This window comes from Pagrus major, chromosome 14 (assembly GCF_040436345.1).
Source record: "Pagrus major chromosome 14, Pma_NU_1.0".
Classification (NCBI taxonomy): Eukaryota; Metazoa; Chordata; class Actinopteri; order Spariformes; family Sparidae; genus Pagrus; species Pagrus major.
In genome coordinates this window covers 2173242-2200000 of record NC_133228.1, presented here as the reverse complement: position 1 = coordinate 2200000, position 26759 = coordinate 2173242, and the positions used below count along the sequence as shown (strand labels likewise).

The 26759-nt window shown below is 39.7% G+C and overlaps 1 protein-coding gene across 1 annotated transcript in view; it reads right to left on the bottom strand.

Moving 5' to 3' along the window:
• rint1 (RAD50 interactor 1) overlaps positions 1-26429 on the bottom strand; it is a 50726-nt gene extending 24297 nt beyond the window's left edge. The window contains exons 1-9 of the mRNA XM_073480735.1: positions 26172-26429; positions 23477-23602; positions 22002-22117; positions 19177-19350; positions 18868-19008; positions 17785-17968; positions 12916-13026; positions 12256-12481; positions 7768-7905 (exon numbers count right to left, since the gene is read on the bottom strand). Of these exons, the coding sequence (XP_073336836.1) occupies positions 7768-7905; positions 12256-12481; positions 12916-13026; positions 17785-17968; positions 18868-19008; positions 19177-19350; positions 22002-22117; positions 23477-23602; positions 26172-26405 (1450 nt within the window). The 5' untranslated portion in view covers positions 26406-26429. The remainder of the gene's footprint in view (positions 1-7767; positions 7906-12255; positions 12482-12915; positions 13027-17784; positions 17969-18867; positions 19009-19176; positions 19351-22001; positions 22118-23476; positions 23603-26171) is intronic.
• Positions 26430-26759: the final 330 nt, after the last annotated feature.

The following is a 26759-nucleotide window of genomic DNA, read 5'->3' as shown; positions in this document are numbered from 1 at the left end:
AACTGGGGGGCAGGCCAGTGGGGGCTACCCGGTCAGTGAGGGGTCTGTCACTGTGTTGCCTTTAAGGCATACATTGGAATGTGCTTTTATTTTGAAAGACTTTTCTTTTGAAATGTGTTAATCTTGCTTAGGAAGTTACAGGTTCACAGTTTATTTCCTGTTAGTAGTTTGAGGGAGCCAGCTGAATCTGCACACCTGTGAATCTGCACACAGAGGCAATGTCGAAAGTAAATAATTTCACAGTTGGATGCATAAATTAATGTTAAGAAATATTTTTTTACATGAAAAGGCATTTGAATGTTTTGTATTAAAAATATTTCATTTGTATCTATTTACGATGAAAAGCACATGTTGCAGAGTAAAATGGTGATTTTTTTATTTTGTCTTGTTGCTGATGTAGAAGATCCACAGTAAACAGCAACTAAAGCTCACTACGACTCAAGTCATCATTTGCAAGGAAGAGTTTAGCTAGTTGTATAGCTGCAGTTCCTACACTGTAGTGAGGACAATATAGTCACCCTGACCAATAGAAGCTCAAAACTGGGTCTCTTGGCAGTATTTGCACCTAGGTATGAAGACTGGAGAATTCTGTGGAACTGAGTTCCGTTCAGAGCAAGAACAATTAACAACTTCATCTGTGGATCCTAACACTGCTCAGCCCTCCCTTTCCTCTTCAGCCCCTACAGTCAATTACCACAATGACACTAGTTAAAAGGGGGAAAGTAAGCAAACATCACAGAGAATGTCACCAAGATGAATACACATTGTACAAAACAAACACATAAACCTGGTGAGGGAATGCTGTGTCATCCCAGCTCCCAGCTCCCTGTGTTTCCCACAGGATTTCATGAGATTATGTTGGGTGGACCTCGGACCCTTTAAGTTCATTTTTCAAGTTGCATGCATCAATCTGGTGCACTTTCAGAGAAAAGTTAAGAGGCTACATCATAAACAACATGAAAATAAATAAAGTGTGAAAAACATAAAACTTAGAAAATAATAAAATATAACATTGAGCTTTGGCTATGCTGCCTGGTAGTTAGCCAGTCCTAACATTTCACTATACTATACAGCTTTGGCTATACAATGTTAACACAAGCCTAAAGGCTGTGGCCAGTTGTCAGTATCAAATCATTGCTTTCCATCTTGCGTTAGTCCAGAGTTGTAACTAAACCTTGACTGAGTAATACTCCTTTTCTTATGTAGTTCACTTTTTGACATTTGACTTTTTTCAGCTCCATGCATCCCAACTCTGCAGCCCGTTACTAAATGCAACAAGACCAGAGAACACTAGCTGTGTCCCCTAGTAGTTAAATAAATATCTTGAATTAAGATGTTCATTTTCCTTCATGACAGAGATGGAGGTCAATGTTATCAGAATTGACAACGTTCTGATATAAGACTGATTTATATCACGATTTTTGTGTGTGTGTGTGTGTGGGGGGGGTGATAAGAAGAGAGATTTTTTTTGTTAAATTTAACATTTTATTTATGTAACATTTCAATAACTTGGAACACTAGAAGAATAGAACAGTTGAAAACCTTTCTAAAGATTAAGAACAATATTATCGTCTCAAGTAAGGTCTCAATAACATGAGCAAAATAAATAAATAGCCAAAGCTATAAAATTACAAATACTACAGCTTGTGTGAGGGCAGCTGTAGCATCTCCTGTTTCTCTTTCAATACAGCTGCAGCTGTTGTGCTGCGGTGGAAAAACGTGACCACTTTCCTCACTCTACCGAGGAGTCGGGACATCTCTTGAACGCCCATCCCTCTCTGCTCAGCCAGATTGACAGTGTGAGCAAAGTATCGAATATGCGGTGAAAATCCGGCCGCTGCGACAGCAGTGGCAATATTCCTGGCGTTGTCTGTTGTCACGGGAACGGGGACGTCTGATCTGCTGATCTTCCACTCTGCCACAGCCTCTTTAAGTATCCCAAGATAAATGGTCGCTTGTATGGCTCTCAAACACCGCACGTGTTTGGAGGACGGAGTTTGCAATTTGCCAATTGTTATTAACATAGTGTGCCGTTATGGTTAAGTAGCTGGCCGGGCAGCCGAAATGTTGCCACACTGCTGACCTAAATGAGCTCGGAGGGTCCGCAATATCAGGGTTACCGGCATTAGCCATCTTCTTGTAGCCAACTTCGTCACCCAGCCTAGCAGCTGCTTGCAAAAAGTTTAGCGTCTCATGATTGGAGACAGCCATAATTGTTCCTGTACCTAAAAGTAGGGCTGCTCGATTATGGAAAAAATCATAATCACGATTATTTTGGTCAATATTGAAATCCCGATTATTTAAACGATTATTTTTGAGTTTGGAAACATGATGCATTTATTCAGCATTTCTCTCAAAAAAATACACAAAATGTTCAAATTGAAAAATACAAAATGTTCAAATCGAAAATAATGTACAAATATGTATCCAACTGTTCTGCAATTTCTATAAAACATTTAATGAATAAAATAAATATACTTAGAAAATCAAATAAGACAAACGATAGGGTGCATATCTTTAGCTAAAAAATATCCAATGGCAGATGTTATTTTCTTGTGCCTGTCCGAATTTGATGGATAAGGAGTCGCATTATACAGTGTGTCTGAGATCGATGTCTGACTCTGCGTTGATGTCGTGGGGGTTGTGGCCTTGTCTTTGCGAGGGGTGAAATTTTGCTGCGCCTCTGATGCGCGTCCAGAGGTAGTATTAGAGGCGTAGTATTGGCGAACTGAACCAGTATGAACGGATAAGCCGGCGGTGCGGAGCAAGGGTGTGTCGGTCTGATGGTGTTCACTGTCTGATAACTAAACAGATCCTTCACTCAACAAAATAAAGAGAAATGTCCCACAAAGCAACGTTACAAGACCAAACAGACACTACCAGTTGCTACGTACTGGTACTGTCTTTGGCAACTTATATGAAGAAAAAAATACCGCAGTTATAAGTGGAGAAGTGTCTGTCCCACTGACTCTTCGTCACAATTTTGCCCCGAAAAACAGCGTCTGTCCCTGGCAAAAAACTTTTAATCACCAAGTGTTTGTCGCGGGGAAAGAAATCACTGCGAAGGTCAGCCCTCCCGACCGACACTTCAGTGAACTTTCTCCCATAAAACAGTATCCCTCCCCGTGAGTGACAGAGTCAGACAGCTTCCTGTTGACTGATGGCGATTATGTAATTTAGGGAAAAACGTAACTTGAGTGAGTGCTAGTCAGCAGGGCTGCGTTGAATGCTTTGGGGGAGGGACTGAATTGCGCATGCATGTCTCTTTCAGAAAATCTCTTGGCTTACTGTACAACGAAAAATGCCGAATAAATCGTTTCAATTCGATTATATTAGTTTGGAGATCGTTTGATCCAAAAATTGAAATCACGATCAAAATTCGATTAATTGCACAGCCCTACCTAAATGGTCTGCTGTGTCTAGTCTTAATGACCACTGCACTGTCACCCCCATTCTGATGAAGTGCTTTGAGAAACTGGCTGGGTGGCACAGGAGATTTGTGCCACACTTTGCCACGCATGCAGCCCCTTCAAGTGACCTGACCCGCAAGTCCAGCCCTAATCAACTGCTGCGGGAAGAACAACATGAACAACCATTCTTTGAACTGAAGGGGGCACTCTGCCATGACCCAGTATTGCAGAGCCCAGACAGGCTGGTGGCTGCCCTACTTCAGGGTGAAGGAGTTGACCAGAAGCAAGTGGCTTATGTATGCTGGAAACTATGGCCACGAGAGACCAGACACTCAGCCATTGAACTGGAGTATTTGGAAATAAAATGGGGCCTGGAGACCCTCAAATACTAGGGACTTTAAGCAGTGATTGTAGAGGGACTGAAGATCTCTAAGCTTTTTGCGCTGTTGCTTCAGCAAAGCATCTTTCACTCCCAGTCAGTTGGCTGAGAAAGACTTACAGGAACAGCTGTCAGGTAAATTTGTGGACTAATAACAGTAACGTTAAGTTGATGTGCTAGCTTGTAGTCAATCTCTCTCCAGTCTGTTTGTCTGTCCTGTTAACCTACCTGGCTAGTACATAGCCTATATCTCTCTGACTGTGTTTCATTTACCAGCCACTTTACCAACGCTTTTCTGTGACTCTTTGCCTGAAAAATGTAAGACTGAAATAAAAATCACGTTATTTATTTCATTTGATAAATGCCAACAAGAGGCAGTGTTTATGAACTGCAGCTCAGAAAGATAACCGCGTTCTGTGTACACGCGTTCACATGCGCGTACAGGAAATGACACGTTTTCCGGCAGCAACCTCAACCATACAGAACAGACAATAAATAGTTAAGATGGCCCTCACAGGTGCTCATAATTTGTAGCAACCTCTCTGTGGACTAAACAGTCATACTGGAGCTTTCTTCAGCTCTCAGTAAAAGTAAAAAAAAAAAAACAATAGCCCACACCCGATAATGCCTGTTGGACGCATGGCCAAGCAGGGGGCTTCAGCACAGAGAGCCCAGAGCAAAGGCCAAGAATCAGGACGTAAGCCGTAGGAGACAAAAGGACGTGAGACAATGTTGTGAAGTTTTATAGTCTATTTAATTCAATTAAATTCAAAAAAACTTTATTTGTCCCTGGGGGGCAATTAAAGGTCTAGGGCCGTGCTTTGGAAGAAAGAGAACCCTTGGTGCACTTTACTGATTACTAAGCTATGCCTCTGTCTGGATTTTGTAACCAGAACTCAGTCACATGTTTTGGCTTTGAATAGATACCACAGGGGATGGAATACTTAGGAATCAAATCAGGTTGAGATGTGGAGGAAATGCCCACATTAAATTTTGAACAAACTTAGACAATGGGAAAAAATGTATCTGACATTATGGGGGAAGGTAATGTAATAAAAATGAAGGTTGCACCGCAGTTTAATTACAAATACATATGTTATTATATTATATTACATATTAAGAGAGATTATATATTTACATATATGGGAGTGGAGCTGGACTCTCTGACGGTGGTGTCAGAGAGGAGGATGCTGTCCAAGTTACATGTCATCTTGGACAATGGCTCTCATCCACTCCACGTGTTGGTCAGCCACAGGAGTACATTCAGCACTAGACTGATCCCACCAAGATGCACCACAGAGCGCCACAGGAAATCATTCCTGCCTGTGGCCATCAAACTGTTTAATTCCTCGCTTTGAGTGTGGCATTATTGCTCTGTATATATGTACATTTCTTGAATTTTTTGTTTTGTTTTTGTTGATATTGATATTATTATTACTATTATTGTTATTATTTCTGCATATTCTGAACTTTGAATGGGAGCAGCTGTAAAACAAACAATTTCCCTTGGGGATAATAAAGTATATCTGATTCTGATTTTCATTCTGATATATATAATGTTGCCAGTAACTATAGCTCCTCAGATTTTTAAACAATATGATGCTATAATTTAATATTTTTTATGGGAGGGGAAAAGACCAAGGATGAAACTTAATGAACCTAATAAACTGTGTTCTCCTGGGGACGATGGAGGCCTAGGGCTACCAGATTCAATATTATACTATATTTCCTATGAAATGGCCAAAACAGCCAAACACTGGGATATAGAAATCAGTTAGAGACTATAGGAGAAGGACTTGGGATGTGTAATTAAGGAAAGCAAATGGATGAAAATTATATCTAACAATGGGAAGTGCATAAGGGAAGCTAAAGGGAAATTTACCCAACACAAGATAACACAGGTTGTATTGGGCACCACTAAGACTCAGGTTGTGGTTTAATTAATAGCAACTGGAAATGTCAGTTAGACATAGGCACCTTGCTTCACTGCATCTGGGAATACCCAATTATACAACCCTTCTGGAGAACAATTCTGAAATATATGAGCAACTAGATGGGAAGGACATTACCATCATCACCAAGACTGTGCTTATTAGGGGATAGAACCAAATACACAACATATTACATGGTGAATTATTGCTGATCATGGTGGGCATGGCAGTGGCTGCTAGAACAATACATAGACACTGGAAGACACCCAAATCTCCAGAATTATGGGCAATAATGGGCAAACATGATGACAAGAAAAGTTTCTTGAGTGACGTGAACAACAGAAAAGCACCAATGTGGGATCTTTTTTGGATTCATAGCACATTGACTGATAAAACCTGTAGTATGAATGTTGCCTCTTGATAGTAACTAATATTACAATCTGTTGCGTGGATGTTTTTCCTAGTTATGTTTATTGACATTAGGGGTGGGAATCACAGGGTACCCCACGTTCCTATATGTTTTACATGGACCACTCTACTGATAATATCACTGTACAGTGATTCTGCAGTAATCATTATATTGAAAGACAATCATATAACTTGATTCCATGTCCATGTGCCATCACATAAACTGGCAAAAGTCCAAACTGTTAGAAAACAGCACAGTTTGCAGCAGAACAAGTTTTCCAGTCTGTAAATTAAATTTACAGAACTACTGAACAACTATGAATGCAAATTAATGTAAAAAAAAAATCACATTTCTTTATAAAAGATACATACATCAATACAAATTTTAGTGCTTTGCAAGCATAATCAACTTGTGTATGTTAACCTGTACACATTTTATATATATATATATATATAACTTTAAGCAGCTTAACAAACTTGTCTTCATGTAAACCTTGATACATTTCAGTGCTTAAACATTTTAAAGCATGACTAACATGTTTTTGTGTGTATCTGGATCAATATTTTGTCCCACCCCTAGTAAGGAACCTCCCACTATTAACCAATGGGTAGTCATAATTAAAAATATCCAATGTATGATTAATGTATCTAGGACTTCAAAAGGACAAATGTGATGCTTTCTGGGAAAAATGGGACACATATCTCACATAAAGAGGTGATAGCTTGTTTTGGTGTATTTTGGTTAATTAAAACAATGTTTATATTTCATAGTCTCTGGCGACATACTCGCATCCCCTAAGCTGTTGCTGTTAACAATGTTGTTATACATCTCGTATGTGTGCTATATTGACGTAATGTACACAACTTTATTTAACTTTTTCTCATAATGTACTATCCTATTGATTTGACTCATTGCAACGGTGCTGGTTGCACAAAATTTTGAAAAAACTAAGTTTGAAAAAAAAAAGAAAGAAGAGCAACATGTGGACAGCTACAAATTTCTGGGAGTGACAACCTCTTCTACTTTGAAAAGTGGCGGGGGTAACACCACAATTATTTTAAAGAAAGCTCATCAGAGACTTTCCTTTTTGAGCCAATCGAAAAAAATATGGTGTTCTCTGCAATGGCTTGGTGCCCAGTGTTACTGGGTGTGACCTTCCACCTCTAGCAAAAATCTACCACATATCCTGAAGCTGTCCACCTCCTTAACACTCTTAACTTACCTCTGGAGGCTACTAGGGAGCGTTTAATTATTGGGCAGGTGGCAAATGTTTTTGCTTTACTATGCACTTAATGCACTCAATGGACTTTATCTAGTGGTTTGTTGGTGGGGTGGCTAATCCCAAAAATGGGTGCTCATGTTTGTATTTTTTTATGGCTCGGATCTTAATTTACATTTCTGTCCATACCGTTTAACTGTATTTATGTATTTGTTTTATTCATCTAATTGTATCTAATCTGTTAACTCTCTTTTAATATACTGTATTTTATGAGTAAGTGGTTCCTTTGTCTGTGTTGGGGTGAGCTCACTGAGATAAATTCCATTCAATTATGTTGACATGGTAATAAAGTATGGAATCTTGAACAAATTAAAAGAAGAATACTGACAGATCAGAATTCTTTAAATGAATAGTCTTACCAGTGATGACCTGTAGCAGAGTCATGAAAGTCTCAGCACAATCTGGAGCCTTGAGCTCATCCATATCACTGATATCTTTGTACTGAGAGCTCCAAGCTCCTTCAGCCGAAAGCATGGCATCCATCTTCTCCACTGCCACTGTATGTGCAGAAGAATAAAGGGTTGTGATGATCCTTCACTGTGCATGTGCAAACTTACTGAGAACTTGCAGAATGCTTCCTGAACATAGTTGAGGTCAAAAATGTACATACATTTGTAAAGAAAATATATCATCGCAGTCTTCAGTTCTAATGATTTCTGTCACTGTCAACTGTCACTTTTCTGTGATGAATGAGTGGAACACATACTACTTTGTCACAAAAAACATTCAGGAAGTTTGGTTCAATAATGAATTTATTACAGGTTTTCTGAAAATATGACCAAATCTGCTAGGTCAAAAATATACATACAGTAATCCTAATATTTGGTTAAATGTCCCTTGGCCATTTTCACCTCAATTAGGCCCTTATGATAGCCATCCACGAGGTTCTGGCAGGCATCTGGCTGAATTTTTAACCACTCCTCTTTACAGAATTGGTCAAGTTCAACTAAATTTGTTGGCATCCTGGCACGGACTTTCTTCAACACAGTCTACATGGTCTCGATAGGGTTCAAGTCAGGCCTTGGGAAGGCCATTCCAAAACCTTGATTTAGCCATTCCTTTACCATTTTTGATGTGTGTTCGGGACCCAAGAACCAATCATCTGGCTGATGAGTTTAGGATTTCCTGAAGAATTGGAAGATAATCCTCCTTCTTCATTTTTCCATTTACTTTCTTTAGAGCACCAGATCCGCTAGCAGCAAAACAGCCCCACAGCATAATACTACCACCACCATGCTTGACAGTATGTATGATGTTTTTTGGGTTAAAAGCCTCACCTTCTCCACTCCAAACATATTGCTGGTCAATGTGGCCAAACAACTACATTTTTGTTTCAACAGACCACAGGAGGATTTTTCTTTGTCCATGTGATAAGCATCACTTCAGTCGAGCTTTAAAGCACAGTGTCTCGATCAAGGGCTTCTTTCTTGCATGGTAGCCTCTCAGCTTACGTTGATGCAAAACACTCTTGACTTTGGACACTGTCACCTGTCTTCCAGCAGCTTCAAATTCATTGCAGACCTGCCCTTCGGTAGTTTTTGGTTGACTCTTGACCAGTGTTGGGACTAACGCGTTATTAAGTAACGTTATTAAGTAAGTTATTAAGTTACAGTAAGTACGTTACTTTTGCAGTAACGACTACTGTAACTAATTACTTCCCGTCAGTGCTCCGTCCAAAGCCACGCCCCCACAAACTTGAACGCGCATATGACAGTAGGAGTCATGAGGAGTCTACCTCATGTACCTCACGTCGAGTACGAACGCTCAATGCTCCGTGCAGGAAGCACAGATCCTATAAGTTAGATAAGCAGTATGTACCGACGACCTGTAACGTTACTGGCTTACACCGACAGAGAAGCTAATGTTAGCATAGGGCTAATTCGAGCTACAAAAGTAGCTAAGTTGGCTAACATTACATATTTCATGAAAATAACAAATCCCCCCAAAGCAAAACAAATAATTACCTGTCCAACAGAAAGAAAGCAACCTCTGCATCACTTCTTAGGCCCTACAGCTCCCTTTGCTCTTCTCTTTATATATTTCACCTCTTGGCCAAATTATTAAGAGTTATGGAATACATTTCCACTGCTATGCGGACAACACTCAGCTGTATGTGCCCATAAAAGCTGATGATGAATCTCAAATCACGAAATTATTGCTTGTATGCAATGAAGAAATGGATGTCAGAAAACTTCCTGCTCCTCAATTCAGATAAAACTGAGATGCTGGTCATAGCCCCCGCTCGACAGAGACACCACTTTGATCAGGTGATGGTAACTCTTGACAATTGTGTTATTTCTCAAAGTTCAAATCAAGAACCTTGGTGTTATTTTTGATTCTACCCTCTCTTTCGATCAGCACATCAAAGAAATTACCAAGATTGCTTTTTATCACCTGCGCAACACAGCTAAAATTAGGTCCTTCTTGGCCATGGCTGACGCAGAGATCCTGATTCATAACTTTGTTTCGTTTAAGCTGGATTATTGCAATGCCTTATTTCTGGGTCTTCCGCATGAGAGCACTAAAAGTCTTCAGATGGTTCAGAATGCTGCAGCTAGAGTCTTAACACATACAAGAAAATTTTATCATATTACACCAATCCTAGTCTCACTGCATTTGTTCCCAATTCATATAAGATCAGACTTTAAGTTGCTGCTGATAACATACAAATCTGTACACGGCCTTGCCCCATCGTACATGTCAGATCTCATTATACCATATATTCCTACTCGTGCATTATGCTCTCAAAATTCAGGGCTCCATCCTTGCCCGGCCTTTTGAGCTCAAGTAGGCACGAACCATCTTCTAAAATTGCTCATGACTGAGTTGATGTCGATGATGATGATGATGATGATGATGATGATGATGATGATGATGATGAGTAGTAGTAGTAGTATCCTTCTTCTTTTTTATTCTTTTTCTTCACTTGTGTCAGTAATTACTCAGTTAATAAACATTTTCAGTTGGACCCAGTCATGGTTCTGTTTATTCCTTTAGAGAAGTCTCTTTTAGATAATTGACTGATAAATTATGAGGTGGTGCCCCTAAAACGAGTGCAAAATCATTGAGATTCCACTTAAGACATTACTTGATAGAAATCTGTTTCCATTTTTTTTTTTTTTTTTGTAAATTCTTGTCAACAAAGCCAAATTATATTGACCATGATTCCATCTATAAAAGCATCCAAGGGGGTAAATACTTTTTATAGGCACTGTATGTACCAAAGTGGATAATGGATAATCACCCCTAATAAATTTTCCATGCAAATATATTGTGTGACAGTAGGTTCAGGTCACTTTTTTTTTTCATTTGCCAATGGTCAATTAATGGAATGAAGAACCTAATAAGCATATGACAGTACTGTCTTGTTTTTTCTGATAGCCACATTGGGTCTCATTCATGAAACGTTAGTAAATTTGTGCGTAGATTTGCACATAAAAGCCTACGCTACTAAAAACCTACTCCGGATTCATGAACACTGCGGGAAACTCAGATCTGATCGTAAACACGTGTGTATGATCGTGAATGCCAATCCATCGTAAAGTGACAGCGCGCTCCCGGTAATCAGCTATTAGCATAAATCCCCGCCCATGAATTGCCAATGACCACCATATAAGGAGGTGTAGATGCATCCAGTCGACCTGTCAGTCATGGCGCAAACGAAGAAAGGGAGAGAAAGAAAAAAGAACTTTGCGGAAGCGGAGATAGAAATACTTTTGGGTGAAGTGGAATTAAGAAAAAAAAAATTATTTTCATCTGTTAGCAGTGGTGTGACAGGGACAGGCAAAGCGAAGGCCTGGAGGGAGGTGACAGATGCCGTCAATATTGTCTCTGTAGTCCAAAGAACCATGTCCGAGGTGAAGCGTAAATGGTTTGACATGAAACTGGAGGCAAAGAAACGCATAACCTCACACAAAAGAAATATATCAGCCACAGGAGGAGGAGGCTCACAGTCGCAGCTATCACCTGCAGACGAGCGCATCGCGGGGATAACTGGGGAGACCTCTCTGTCAGGAATTATACCTGGCGGAGACAGCGACATGCCTCCACTGGAGCCTATATTTTTATTATCATCATTCAACATGTAGAAAGAAGGTGTAATCTATTGAGTCAATTTACATAGATAATTCACAATCATGAACCTAATCTGGATCTTAAACCTGCCAATTGCCAACTACTTTAACTAAATGTGTTATATTTTTATCATATGTTTAGGCTATATCACGTGTTTCAAAGGCATCTGCGTATTGTGTACATAACAGAGCGCAATATGAATTTAAATTGTAATTTCCAATAGTGACAAGCATTATTTATGTGCATTCTTAAATTTACACAAGCACTGCGCGTGGTCAGCAGCATGTGTAGATTTTGTTAGTAGCTACGAAAAGATCGGAGCTACTAAAATATTGATGAATGCGAGATGCACGTAAATTTCCGTCTGCGAACAGTTTACACACAAATTCGTTCTGCTCACGTTTCATGAATGAGACCCATTGTGTGCAAATCTAGGTAGGCCTGCAATCATGTCATGGCAAAATTACATTATTTTATTGATTTATATTATACTTTATAATAATATTATCATTATTAACATTATTATATTAACAATACTGAAAACATGTCTGTTTAGTATTCAACATCCATCCTATGTAGATGTCTGGCTGAAAAAAAACTATGGACTTCAAAGGTGAGCAAGTTTTAAAGTTAAAAAGAAAGAATCAAAACATCAAGAAAGTTCTCAAATTGCTCCTGCTGCACTTCGGATGCTTTGATTCTCTCTTTATGTGTGGAAGCTAAGGAGGAAGCTGAACTCGTGGAGCTATGTACCCTCATACTTGACAACTTACTCTTCTTTTCCACAGTGAGCCACTTCTGAAGGATTGCATCCTCAAGCAGGAGGTGAAGGAGACCAGGCAACACTGCTGGGTATGACTGGTTGCTCCGCAGCTCCTTCTCAAATTGCAGCACCTCCTCCACCAAGTGACAGAAGAGCATATCATCATACAGAAGCCTAGAAGCATCACTGGCCACCTTCTCCTGGACTAGAGACAACAGGCCTCGGCACAGCTCCACCTACATGCACATAGATATAAAAAAATTACTGTGCCAAGCTGACAATAGTCATCTGTTTTATTTCTTAATTCTGAAGTAACACTATATTAAGTTTCAAAAAGACACGTCACACATGTTCTAACAAACACAATTTCGAGAATACAGGGGTTTTTAAGTCCTTAATTAAAACTGATAAGATATCAGAGCTTAGGGTTTCAAATCAAATTACAATTATTTCATTATTTATGCACACACGCATGCACACAAATGATACATTTTAAGTTTTAAATCAGTGAAAAGCAGACTGTCAGTGAAAAGGAAATTTTCCTGTAAACTACCCTGGCCAATAAAAAATAAAGGAAGCATGTATCCATAAAACTCTTGCAAAGTCACTAATTCTATGTCACATTCTAGATCAAATCAGACTGCATAAAGTCCATTATAAAGCAGCATACCCTCGCACTGATGGTTGCCCCAGCTCGTTCCAGGATAGGTTGGATCTTTTCCTCCATAAAGGTTGAGCTGTTACTCATCCACATCAGAACCTGTGTTAGGTACCACTCTGGCTACGACACACAAAGATAGAGGGGGAGATTAAGTTTCTAAAGCTCAGTCACAAGTAAGTATCTGAGCAAGGTCAAAATATTTAAGGATGCTGAAGAACTTGCTGTAAAGCAAGAAGTGAATGTGCAAGAACTATCATCAGAAAGGGTCAGGTTGTGCCCAAAAATAACTAATTTGATGTGGTCGGGCAAAGTGTTCATAGCTATTCTGAGCGAAAGCAAGGAGATAATTTAAATTCGGGGATTGTGGCTCATACTGTATTTTCAGCCACATAGTCTCACTTAGACGGTATTGATTGTGTTGCACTTAGTTGCTTACGTGCAAAGTGACAGAACTGATTCTCAAAAGTGCCTCATACATGGAATGCACAGTGCTTTCCAACTGCAAAAAGCATCCTAAGATTCAAAATTCATGATAATGCTACTACAAGGAACATTAATTTTTTGTTGATTATGGTGGCCCCTGTGGAACAAAGCAGTGGTTACCATGCTGTGTCAAAAGATCTGGATCTGGCTAGCAAGAGGAAGACAGAGGTGACACATGTTTAATGCCATTTATGTTCTTTAAACACAGTTGTTTGCAGGGTGCGTGATGATGTGGCAATGTCAATAACTCTGATATTACCATAGTGAATCACACATTGCTTTAGTGCCGTACTGTAAAGAGCAGCTTCCTTTTCTGAGGCTGTGAGACTATTTGCAGTAATACGTTTAGCAGTACATTTAATTGTCATAATACAAGACAAAACTGTATGGTGTAACTCCAATTGTAGTTTCCTATGCTTTCCACAAAAAACCCAAAACTATGCAAACTAATGTTGATGAAAGTTGGACTTGTTTCAGTTTCCTGAAGACGTTTCACCTCTCATCCAAGAGGCTTCTTCAGTTTTAACTAACTGGAGGGGAGTTGCAGGCTTTTAATCTTTGTGTGGGAGTGTTCTTGCAGAGTCGTTAAGGATGTGTGAGCTCTGAGTCTCAAAGTCGTTAGGGCCACTTGTGGGTCATTGATCCAACCAGCTTTCATGTGGGGTGATAGGGCTAGGTGAGCCCAGGTGTGAATGGTTGTTAAGCTGTCTGGGGAGGGAACTCAGTACTGCATTGTAGGCACCGCCCCTCCCTACACGCAGAACACGCGCTGTGTGTAGGGCCCCACGATCCATGGGGGGCCCCATTTTGCGCAAGGGGATGCATTCCCTGCAAATGCGCAGCCGTGAGGCGTGCGTAGAGCACCAAATCAGCCCGAGGCAGGAGAGAAAAAAAAAAAAGAGACGAGTAATCTGACACCGCACGCGATGCCGCAATGATTGACAGCACGCAGCATCTGACCAATCAGCGGTCAGATGCACCAGGCAGTTGGATGCAGGTGGAGAGATGGCCTCCAAACGGCAATATGAATCGGGAGCAAGCAAAAGAAAAAAAAAGTCAAAACAAGAGGAGGCTCGTGCTTCACTTGAAGGTGGGTATGTTGTTGAAATAAAAAAGAAAAACTTTGTGGCATAAACACCCCAGCTGCGAGCCTGCTAATCATGAGATAGAAGAGAGGATAATTCTGTCTAGATGTGGACTGGAGATTAAATTTTCCAGCGGCCCTGATTATGATTTATTGAATGTCTTGTTAACTGCATATAAATTCACCTCTGTTGAAAAAGGAGTGGTTAATTGACCAGTTGGTGGTCATATGTTGGCTCAGGTTTATAGCCTATCAATCTATCATAACAGTCATATAAGTTTAGATAAGATAAGATAAATTAAGATAATCCTTTATTTGACCCACAATGGAGAAATTTAAAGTGTTGCAGCAGCAAACAGCAGTGTAGGAATATAGAACCTAAGTACAAAATGTAAAAATAAGTATATAAAAATATTTAAATATAGAAATATCATCAAATCAAATCATAATGAATATTATTATTAGTTGTAGTCGTATTTGCATTAATTGCATTTTAATCTTTGGTGAAGGAGAAATTTGGTGTGCTGCTTGATTTCAGACAGCTTCAAGGGATGCCCAAAGACACCTTGCAGAAACACTGCACCAAGGTAGAGAAAACATTGACTGCAGAGGGAGAGTCTGATATTGATGGTGCAGAGATGGCCCAGGAAATCATGAACCTCCCAGAACTGCCAACACAAACAACTGCTCTGGAGATGTTGTCATTTCTCCATGAAAATCATTTGCAGGAACTGTATCCAAATCTATGGATTGCATTGCAGTAACTCTCCCTGTTACAGTTGCCTCTGCTGAGCGAAGCTTTTCAAAACTGAAGCTCATCAAAACATAGCTCCGCTCATCAATGGCACAAGAACGCTTGAGTGGCCTGGCTATTATAAGCATCAACTCAGAAGGGGCACAGCAGCTGTCATATGGTGACCTCATTGATGACTTTGCATCCAGAAAATGCAGACGTGTGCATCTGTAAAAGGCTTGTTGCATTGTTGAAAGAGGCTGTTCATTTGATTTGTTCCTACTAATAAAGGTTGTAAACCTAAATGGCATTTAGTGATACAGTCATTTTGTAATGGGGGGGGGGGGGGGGGGGGGGGGGGGGCTCAAAATAAAATTCTGCTTAGGGCCCCAATTTGGCCAGGGGTGGCCATGATTGTAGGTGGGTGATAAGTAATGTCGTAGGCCACCTCCTCTGTTCAAAGACGGTTGTTCCATTTTGACAAAGATTGATTGTTTTACTCGTCTTTCAAACCATCTGTCTTCTCTGACCAAGAGGTTTACATTGTTGTCCTCAAAAGAATGATTTTGCTCCTCAGATGTAAGTGGACAGCAGAGTTTTGACCTGAGGAGTTGGCCTCCCTGTGTTGTGCCATTAATTTATGGAGAGGTTGTTTTGTCTCCTCAAAGTACAAATCTGTGTGTCAGTATAAACTACATTACTCTGCTTATGCCTGGGTGTATTGTCCGTAGGATGGACAAGTTTCTGCCTCAGCGTGTTGGTAGATTTGAAGTGTACTGGGATACGATGTTAATTGAAAGTCCTCCTGAGTTTCTCAGATATTTCCACGACATAAGAAATGACAATGTTGTTACGTTTTTCCATCTCCACCTCTCTTTCTGCTCTGGAGCTTTTAGAGGTTTTGACAAAGGTCCAGTTTGGGTGGCCACAGGTTTTAAGTGCTCCCCTGATGTGCTTCTGTTCCTTTCCCTCGGTCTTTGTGGGCATGGTCTCAGCCCGATGGTTTAGGGTTTAATGATCCCCAGCTTGTGCTCCAGTGGGTGATGAGAGTCAATAAGCAAGTACCGATCTGTGTGTCTGATCTGTCAGTTTTTTGTACACCTCAATGTTGAGGCTTCTGTCTTCTTCAATGTGTACTGCACTGTCCAAGAAGGGCAGACTGTCTCCTCTGACAGCATGAACTTGATGTTACTGTCCACAGCATTTATATATTCTGTGAAGTCTTCCACTTCCCTTGTTCTGATTTTGACCCAGGTGTCGTCCACATACCTGAACCAGTGGCTAGGAGCAGTTCCTGTGAAGGTAATCAAGGCTCTGCTCTTAACTACTTCCATGTAGAGGTTGGCCACTATTGGGGACGCCGGTGAGCCCATGTAACAGCCGTGCTTCTGTCTTCAGCTGGACAGAATGCGGTCCTGTAGCAGGTGTTTCTTCACCATATTTACCACTTCTTGAGTGGGAATACATGTAAAAAGTGATGTGACATCATAAGAAACCATTGATTGGTCTGAGTCCAGTATTATTTCTCTCACCTTGTTGGTGAAATCCTTTGAGTTTTTGATGTGGTGTTGAGTGTTGCCAACCAAAGGAGCTAGTATAATGGCTAAGTGCTTGGACATGATATAAGTAACAGAGTTGATGCTGCTGATAATAGGTCTGAGTGGTGCTCCTTCCTTGTGTGCCTTGGGGAGTCCATAGATACATGGGATAGCTTCCCCAGGGTACAGTCGGTAATATAATGGCCTGTCAATGGTTCATAGGCGTTAGTATCACAAAGCAGATCAGTGACTTTGGTGTGACAGTCCCCTGTGTTTCTCACTACAGTGTATCTCCCTTTTGTCTGCCGGCAAGATGGTGATTTTCCGGTCCCTTTTGAGTGATGCCAGGGCCTTCCATTGTTCAGTAGTTAGGTTGGAGGGGGGTGCTTTCGCATTAGCAGGAGCGGATTATACCTTCAACCGTAGCTGTTCCGTCTCTGTTTCTGCCAACTTGTTGTATCTGATGGCTGACTCTGTTGCCGTGATGAGATCTACTACCGGTATCTATTCTGGAGTTGCTGCAACGTTCAGTCCTTAGGCAAGGACATTCTTCTCTGGTTGTCATTATTTCTCCAGGTGAGAGCTTCTGTTCTATGCAAGTTGCTTTGACGTGCCTGTAGTGTTTGGAATTTTTGTATCTGCCATCTCTACATTTTGTGTGTTTTGATGGCTCTGCCTTAAAGACTCTGTCAGGACACTCCCACACACAACTCCCCTCCAGTTAGATAGAACTGAAGAAGCCTCTTGGATGAGAGGCCAGACATCCAGTTGCCTATGATACAGCACTAAGAATATGCAAACTAATTAATAAATAATAAAGTCACTAAAAGAAATATATCTCAAAGCATATGGGTTTCCACTGTAGGAGAGTAAAATAATGTTATGCAGTTAGAAGGTCATAATAATAAAGACTCATTTAAATAAACCAAAAATAGACCGAATTCGGTCTGTCAGCGGTGTTTTAACTGTGTTTTAGTGGTGCAAGTCTGATGTGTTTTCAATTGTATACATATGTGATGCATGCCCTGTGTCTCAAAGACCTTGCTGAGAGAATTGGTTTGTCGATTCCCATAGAAGTGGTATCTGAACCTTCTGCTGAGCGGCAGCAGCATTATCTGGATGGGAAGACAGAGAGGAGGAGCTTTGGACGGAGGTGCGACTGAGGAAACAGGCTGGGTAGAGGTTACACAAGAGGCCAAAGCCCTCTGTGATAAGAGGTCATCACTGCCAGAAAACGTTAAAGAAACCAAATACTGGAGCACCTGCAGTCTTCTGAAGCCATAACATCCTCATTTGGAAACCTGCTGGGAACCTTTTTCATGTAATTTCCCTTCACCCTCTACTTTCTATCTAGTGTCAGTCATTTATTTACAAACAATGAACAAATGCTTTTAAATTTAAAGGACAGTGAGTTTGACTCTATGTTTAGCTACTGTTCTGATGAAGTGTTGATGTTTTGACCAACCATAACTAAGCACACTTTTTCCAAACTTACTGTATACATTTTTGGGTATATGGAAATTTCATAGCAGTCCATCCAAAATATTTTACTTTGAACCACAAATGTAAGCCTGCTGGTGGCACTCAATGTAACTGGGATATGCTGTCTTGTAGTGATGTGCAGGTTGACCCATAACCCACGGGACCCACCAACTGACCCGTGGCTGGGAGGGTTTGGGTCAGCTTACAAGAAAATATTCATAATAATGGTTTTGGATGGGCAGGCAATGAGTGGCAAAGCAGCGTTAACTGCAGTCATTTCACTGTCAAGTGCCAGGAGGACATCCTTTAAAGAGGTCGCCATTACACATACCCTAAAGTAAGGGGATGGGCTCGCACTCATAATGGGCTGGGTGGGTGCGGGTATTAAAAACCCTGACCTGCGCATCACTACTGGCTAGACAGCATGAATGTATACCAAGTTTTACCAAACCATCTGGTGGATGTGAAGATATTTCATACAATAACTGAAAACTGTGACCTGCTGGTGGCACTGGGTAAAAAGACAGGGGATCACCAAGTCAGTAGGATTCAAATTTTTAGAACCACGAATGTATAAAATTTAATGGAAATCCATCCATTGTTTGTCAAGACTTTCACTAGAAGCTCAAACTGAAGGATACGAGGTCTGCAAGGCAAGCAGCTGTGTGACAAGCAGCTCCAGCTGGCTGTTGATCTCCTGATGATTGGCAGTGGGTGTTAGTGACTGAGTAGGAGGGGAGACGATTGGCCATTGAAGTTGAGTCAATACTTTCTCAAAATCACTATGAAAGAATTGAAGAGGAGGCTTTAGCTCATATAGCAAACATAGGACAATGCATAGCACAATATATAGCAGTAATGTGTGCATCTTTGCATTTCTGTTCTGCGACACATTTAGATACAAAGTGACAAAAAGGAACATTGTGTAGGGAGATTGGGTAGAGATATACCTGGCCAGACGGTCTTTAATGATCTTGTGCCAGAAGTGAAGTGTTTCTTGGAGGAAGTCCTGGAGGTGAAAACACCCAGACTGGTTTAATCCAGCATCCAGTGCAGCCATGCTGTCAACTGCCCTTATGGCTTCCCATACACTACTGGTCATCAGACACTGCTGGACTGCAGCACTGCAGGCATACAAGACATCAAACATTAGTGCTTCAGCCCACAACAGACACAGACAAAGGTCATACTAAAACTCAGAATATCAATTTTATATTCAAATGCCAATTCAGATGACAAAATCATTCCTCATGTAGGGAAAACACTCTTAGAAAGAATAGAGTAGCAATGTAAAAGACTAACTGCAATCAAGCAACAACACAATTTAAAAACCCTAAAAAAGAAGTGTTGAGTTAGTTCCTGAAATTGGACTGGCAACAGAGTCCAAGTAAAAGCCTTCAGTTGAGTGGGCATCATTAATTCTTTGATCGCCTCAGTGCTATAGAAATTGGGAGTATAATACTGATATTATTATATATGCATTTTCTCTAGGTGCCAGAATTTGATTGAACTTGCCACTCATACTGTACCACAGCTCTCCTTAGGATTTATGATGCATTCTGTTCTGCAAATAATACTTAGATGTCATATGTTTGTAACACTTCAAAATAATATAATAATAATAATAAAGAACTTTATTTATATTGCACCTCTAAAAACCGAGTTTAGAAAGAGCTTTGACAAACATGCAAAAGCAAGAAACTCAGGAAGACAATATTACAGAATAAACACTCAACAGTCAAGCCAAACACAAGGAAGCTGAGTTTAAGGTGAGTTAAAACAAGAACAGAACAGAAAATCTAAGAACACAAAAAGTCAATATGACTAACTAGAAGTAAAAGAAATAAAAGCGCTAAAACAGGCAAAATCACAGAAAAAGGAAGAGATGGGAAAATAACCAAAAAAGTAATGCAAAAATAGGAGTAAATAAAATAATAAAAACAATCAAGTGCATTAAGAAGAGGACATCACATCAAAGGTATTAAGAACAGATAAAAAGATTATGGGTAGTAAAAAGAATAAAGGGCAACAAATAGATTAAAAATAACTAATAAAAGTAGTAAAGGACAGTAAGAAAAAGACATCATAGAGGTAGAATTAAAACAGATAAATAGACTAATGGTGGGTTCAGACCAAACAGGAAGAAAATATTCACTGCGTGTTACTCGCATGACTTTGATTGCTGGATTTTTTATCTTAATTTGCATTACTCGTGTAGCACCCAGGCTAGGTGAATTTCACCATCTGGATGACTGTATCTTCCATCGCTACTTGAGGCTGAGTTGTGCCCAGTTCTCTTCCCATCTGTCTAAAGTGAATGGCAGTTTCTTAATAGGTGTGTTTAAATCAATAAATTGTAAGTGTGACCAGACCGAATTAATCTGTTTTACCACATTGGTAAGAACCCAAGACAAAGCGATTTCACTGTGATCTGACGGCAATAAATTGATCAAAAGGATGCTGAGCAACATCATAATGCCACCTTGTAAAAAGCCTTTGTCAGGTCTGTTGGATAGATGACAAGCAAACAACTTTTAAAATGCTTGTTCCCTGAATGGAGTTTGAATCGATCAGGGCTATGCTGTGCTAAGACATATTTCAATAACTTACTATGTAGCTCAACTTCCTTGCTCACTTTCCTCCATGCCATCTCCTTTTTTGTCCTGTCATGGTATGAGTAAATGTGTTAACGTACAGCCTTGGGTGTCCGGAAATGGCCACGATTAGTAATTATTATCCTCTCCTCTATTGTTGTTCATGAATGTGCGGACATAAGTGACGTAAAGGTCATGACATCAGTGTGAATGTCACGATAGGCTATCGGGACACTGCGTCATGCGAAAATCTTGCTTGACTTCAATATTTTGAACTCCAAATTCATTTTGTATGTTCGCGTCATTTGCACCGTGTCATTCGCCACCTGGCACAAATAGACTCCTCTATTTGTGTCTTTTCATTGACTTTGTATGTAATCTAGACATGCGAATAATTATTTTTGCCTTTGGTCTGAACAAACCATAAGAGCGGTAAAAGGAATAAAAGATGAAAAGATGAACAGTTTAAGAAGAGCGACTTCACATAAAAGCAAGTCTGTAAAAGTGGATTTTAAGAAGTTATTTAAAAGAAGTTACTAACATTGTGATCTATGGGAAAAATACATTTTGGGCTGCTGGGGGATTTTTCACTGCAATAGCAGTGGCCACTGGTTAAAATTCGAAGCAAGGCTGAGAGGAGCTGCCGTATCTAGGTGTATAATACACTCATGAAGAAAGACAGTGAATAAATGCAAGCAGAGCCGAGGAAAAAAAGGTTAGACATCTAGATAGACATCTGTAGGCCCTACTTGTTGTCTATCTGTCAATAATGTATAATAACAGCTTCTAAATAGTCAGGACCACTATCCTCTGTTGTTTCCTGGTTGCTGGTTTCCCCAAAAACCCTGTTAACAACCACACGTACAGAAAGAGTACTGGATGTGGTGGATACGTAAAACGTAAAACAGTAAAAAGTAAAACGTAAAACAGTAAAAACAGATCTAGGGTTTAGTTGCATTAATTACAGGTTATTTACAGGTACAAAGGGTACTATACTTGAGGAGGAAATTAGGCTTTATTCACAACAGTTTAGCCTGTGTTTTTCTTTTAGGGGTTCTTTATTCTTCACATTACATTGTCTACTTATTTCTATTTTCTCTTCTCTCACACATCACTGTCATGTCACTTTCCATTCTCATAACTCATAGGTGTCTTCATCTCCTTGCCCTCATTTATAGTACCTGAGTTCCTCTATACGCTGAAGGCACCGTAGGTATTTCATATGTCTCCCTATAGCGTCAACTTGGTTAAGCATCTGGCCAAGATTATCCATCCAAGGCTGGGCCCCCTGTAGGTACTAAAGGACAGAATAATTAAACAAAAAAACAAGTACAGTATTTTCTTCTCAGTCAGTGACAAATACAGCAGCAGATAGGATTATGTTACCAGAGAAAAAGAAAAAGACAGATTTAACCAACTAACGTCCATTTGGTAAGTAAACCTAGGAAGCCTTCTGCCACACACACAGGTCAAAATGGTGATGTTGTAAAAAACTATGCTGAGAGTCTCAATCACTTTTGATGTGATTTACAGGTATGCTGCTCCCCTGTCTGCTGTCTAAGTCAGATTTTAAAACAAACATAGGGATGGTGCAATCAGGTGTACCTGATAAACCCTTTCTTTTTTTAATGGTTTGGTGTTGAGAGGTTTAATTTTTTTTAATAATTAAATATGAAATCATACCCAATATAGATATTTTTTGGTGGTGGATTTTCTCATCTAACATTAAGTTTGTTGTGTAATTTTGGACACTGCTCCAACATATGCACTACCCAGGTCCAAAAAAACCTTTCCCCACACTGCTGAAAAATATCCCAGAAGAAGCTCTGCTATTGTAGTAGAAATAAAATGTAATCAGAATCAAATAGATTTGAACCTCTGTCAACACCTGAGGACCTAAGATGGTGACGAGGCTAATATGGGATCAACATTTCTGTTATGTAACTTGGGGCAAGACCCAGACAAGCTTTAAAAGTCATCAGCAAGATCTTAAAATCAGTTCTTAAATGGACAGGGAAGGGAAGCCAGGATAGTAGTGATGTGATGTTGTCTGTTAAAACCAGTAAGAAGCCTAGCTGCTGCAATCTGAGGCGGGAGAGAGAATTTTGGCCGATACCAGAAAGGAGGGAGTTGCAGTAGTTAAGTCGAGAAAAGATCAGTGCATGAATAACTTTTTCCATGTCAGGGTGTGATAGTATTCTTTTGATTTTTCAATATGGCTCTTAACTGGATAAAAAGGACTTTTTTGTCTTGAATTTAAGGTTAAGTCTGAATCCAATATAACTCCTACATTTCTGGCAGCAGCCTTTATGTTAGCAGATAGGGAACCAAGGGCACTGTCAATTAGATTAATGTTTGGGTGTGGGGAGTTGATGTATGATTTCTGATTTTGAGTTGTTGAGTTGAAGAAAATGTTATGCCATCCAAGTTCTATTATCATTGAGACAGTTAAAAACAGCAGCTAGGCTTTTTGGGTCACTAGGTCTCAGTGTAAGGTATATCTGTGTGTCCTCTGCATAGCAATGAAAAGATACATTGTGTTGTTGGATGATATTATCAAGGGGAAGCATATAGATAGAAAATAAATAAAGGATCTAAAACCTGATTGGAACTTGATTATACTACTCATTACCAGTGAGTAACCTACCAACCCTACCTGGTTCAGCATGTTGGAGATAAATCGCTCTCTCTGCAGCAAGTCCTCCATGGAACATTTAGCGTCCTCAGCAGCAGACAGAGCTGCAGAAACTTTAGGAGGCACAGAACTGGATACAGTCATAACCTGGATGACACAAATATTACGGTCACTGCACATATATGACGCATTAATGGACACAGAATGCACTAATGTTGTACATAGTCTTAGCTTTCTTGCAATCAGAGGGCATAAGACCTGCAGCCAATTAATTAAAATGGTCTCTTCATTTTAATGTATTGTGCTATGCTGTGTTTGCCTTAATCTTGCTCGATGTAAACTATCCATATGTTAATGTAGCACTATTGGGAATTCTTGATCGTTAGCATAAGGCAGTGACACAGGAAATTAAGCAAAACTGTGTGTGGAAAAGGACCCCTTGGTAACACTTGATAATAAGGTCCTGGCAATAAGCGTAGTTAATATGGCCCTTATAAATCCTATATATAATGCTTATTAACATTATGTGTTGTATCTAAACTACTTGTGCACATCAAACAATTCTTATTAAAAAAAACTCCTTTACATTCCCAAAGAACAAAGTATAGTAAAGCAACTGCTCTGAGGCTTTAGGCCACCTGGAGAAAGGATGAAAATGGTTAAAATGTGCATTTTGTAAGTTCTGGACATTATTTAAGTTTATAGCGTTCAAAAACTTATAAACAAACACCACACATGTACAGGGTTTCCTCTACATGTAACTAATTGTGGCGCACCGCCACCGCAAAATAAAAGCCGCCACACCTTCAGAATAATGTTTTGTTTTTTTTGTTGTTGTTTTTATGTTGTTTTATGTTAATGTTAATGTAAATTATTGTATGAAATGTGAATTTTGGCACAAAACATGGTGTTTTTCATGAAATGTGACACTACGCTGCATATACCCTTATTTTGAAAAACCAACACCGGCGCGCGAAAGACGAAGAGAGTAGAGACGACAGTCCGACGTGGAGGGAGAGAAAAGGGTGAAAGAATGGTACCTAAGCTAGGTTATATTTGATACAGTTTTGTTCAAAGACGTGAAAACGACCCTAATGCAGTGTTGCCACAGTTACCTTGAAAAAGTAATCTGATTACTGATTACTCCTTTAAAAAGTAACTTATATATATATATATATAAAGTATATAAAGTGTCTTCATTTGTAGATTGTTTGCCTAACTGTAGACTGGTGAATTTCTAAAGTCTTTGAAATAACTTTGTAACCCTTGCCAGATTTATGTAAATCAACAATTCGTGATCGTAGATCCTCTGAAAGCTCTTTTTGGCGAGGCATGGCTCACATAAGCGTGTTCTTCTTGTAAAGAGCAAACTCCAAAAGTTTGAGGGGTTTTTATCAGTCAAAGTAGCTGTAGTCCACACCTCCAACCTTATTATCTTAACGAGACTCCAGGTGTGCTAAAACCTGACTCCAATTAGCTTTTTTGAGGTCATTAACTCAAGGGTTCACAAATTTATTCAGAAAACCATGAAATTCCAAAAGGTTCACATACTTTTTCTTGCCACTGTATTAAAAAAAAAAAAATTGGCTATACATGAATGAATCCAAATTATGCAATGCTCTTATTGGGAAAAAATTTTTCACATTCATTCATGTAAATATAACAACAAAAATATGTAGTAACAATAATAACAACAACAACAACAACAATGATAAATTGTCTTCGGGATTAATGGGATCTTCAATATAAATAGGATTATGTATTTTAGGACTTTTTGCAAGAAAGATAACAATATAATATTATATATTATATAATTATTATCATTTGGGGAAACAAAAGCTGATGCCTAGTTGCCAGCTGGCAACCACTTTTAAAAGTTAATTTTGAGCTCCTCAGTTAAATAGAGCATTTTGCTCATATACAGTCAAACAGAGTTGTTGTCATCATCTTTATCGATTACTGATCACTATGAAAGGCAAACTCCATCTGGAAAGACAGGACTGTCAGGAGCTGCGCTGGATCGCTTATATCCATGGTGCCCCAGTTGATCATTGAGAAATGACGCTACCTTCAGAGAGAGGAGGACTGATTCTTTCCTCTGTAAAGCCCCTTGCATTTTAAAATCCTCCTGTACGCTTACTGTACACATACTGTACACATACTGATCACAATGTCCTCCACCGTGCTCAATAACAGCAAAATATCGCCCTGCCTCAACTAAAGCATGAAGTAGAACTTAATCAAATCATGTAAATGAGATATAATAACAATATAAATTATCAGTCATGGTCTTTTTTTCATGTGTGGCAACAATACGCTTCCGTAAAATATAGATAAAATTGAATTTAATGAGTGGATGTCGTCATCGCGGCCCATGCAAGGCGGGTCCATTCACTGAAGAACAGAAGAGGGAAAATATGTTCGTACAGTTTACGAATCCGATTCCACGGATTAAAACAGCCGTTTCTTTCCCCTGACGTGACCCGAGAGCGGCTCCGTACGACTTTGTTGTCTACGGCTGCATAAACTGGCTGTGCTGTTTTGTCATTGTGGGTTTCATTTGTAACGTTACTGTAATCGCATATCGCTCTCCCGTAAAAACCCATTGACATGTAGTACAGTATATTACATTAGGTGATAAACAATATCTGTCAGAAATAATGAGTTCTGGTTTTTTTTTTTAGCTACATACGAAAAAACAAAGCTGCTGCTTTACCTGTCCTTCCAGTACGTTGTTTTCCTCTCTCAATTTTTGCAGGAGGTCGCCAACATTCTTCAAGGATTTCAGGTCACTGCCTACCTCTTTCTCAAGGAATTTCACTACATAGTCCTGTGGGTTCTCCGAATCTGTTGAGAAAGACTCGCTATCTTGGCTGGTTGTGTAAACGGGATTTGAAAGATGATCTGTCAGTTTGCTAACTTTCGGCTCCACTGCTGTGGCCGCCGCCATCTTTCCCCTTCAATGTTGTGGACTGTGAACAAACTTGCCACGACAGTACGTGAGGGAGGCGCGAGCCTATAAGGTCCCTGGGGCGGTCCCTAGGCGTGAGCGCGAGTGGTTTACTTCCGGTGCGGCGTGCGACGATCGCTGCTGATCGATTCTGCGCAGGGCTGGCTGATCGCGAACGAGCCTAGTGGAGGGCAACTTAAAAAAAATAAAATAAAAACTTATTTGAACTTTTACAATTACAATTACATTACAGTATTAGGAGTAACAATTAGAATATCGATATTGCATTATTTAACAGTAGACTACATTCAGATTCAACAAAAGCAAAATAAAACTATAATAAAAAAATACATT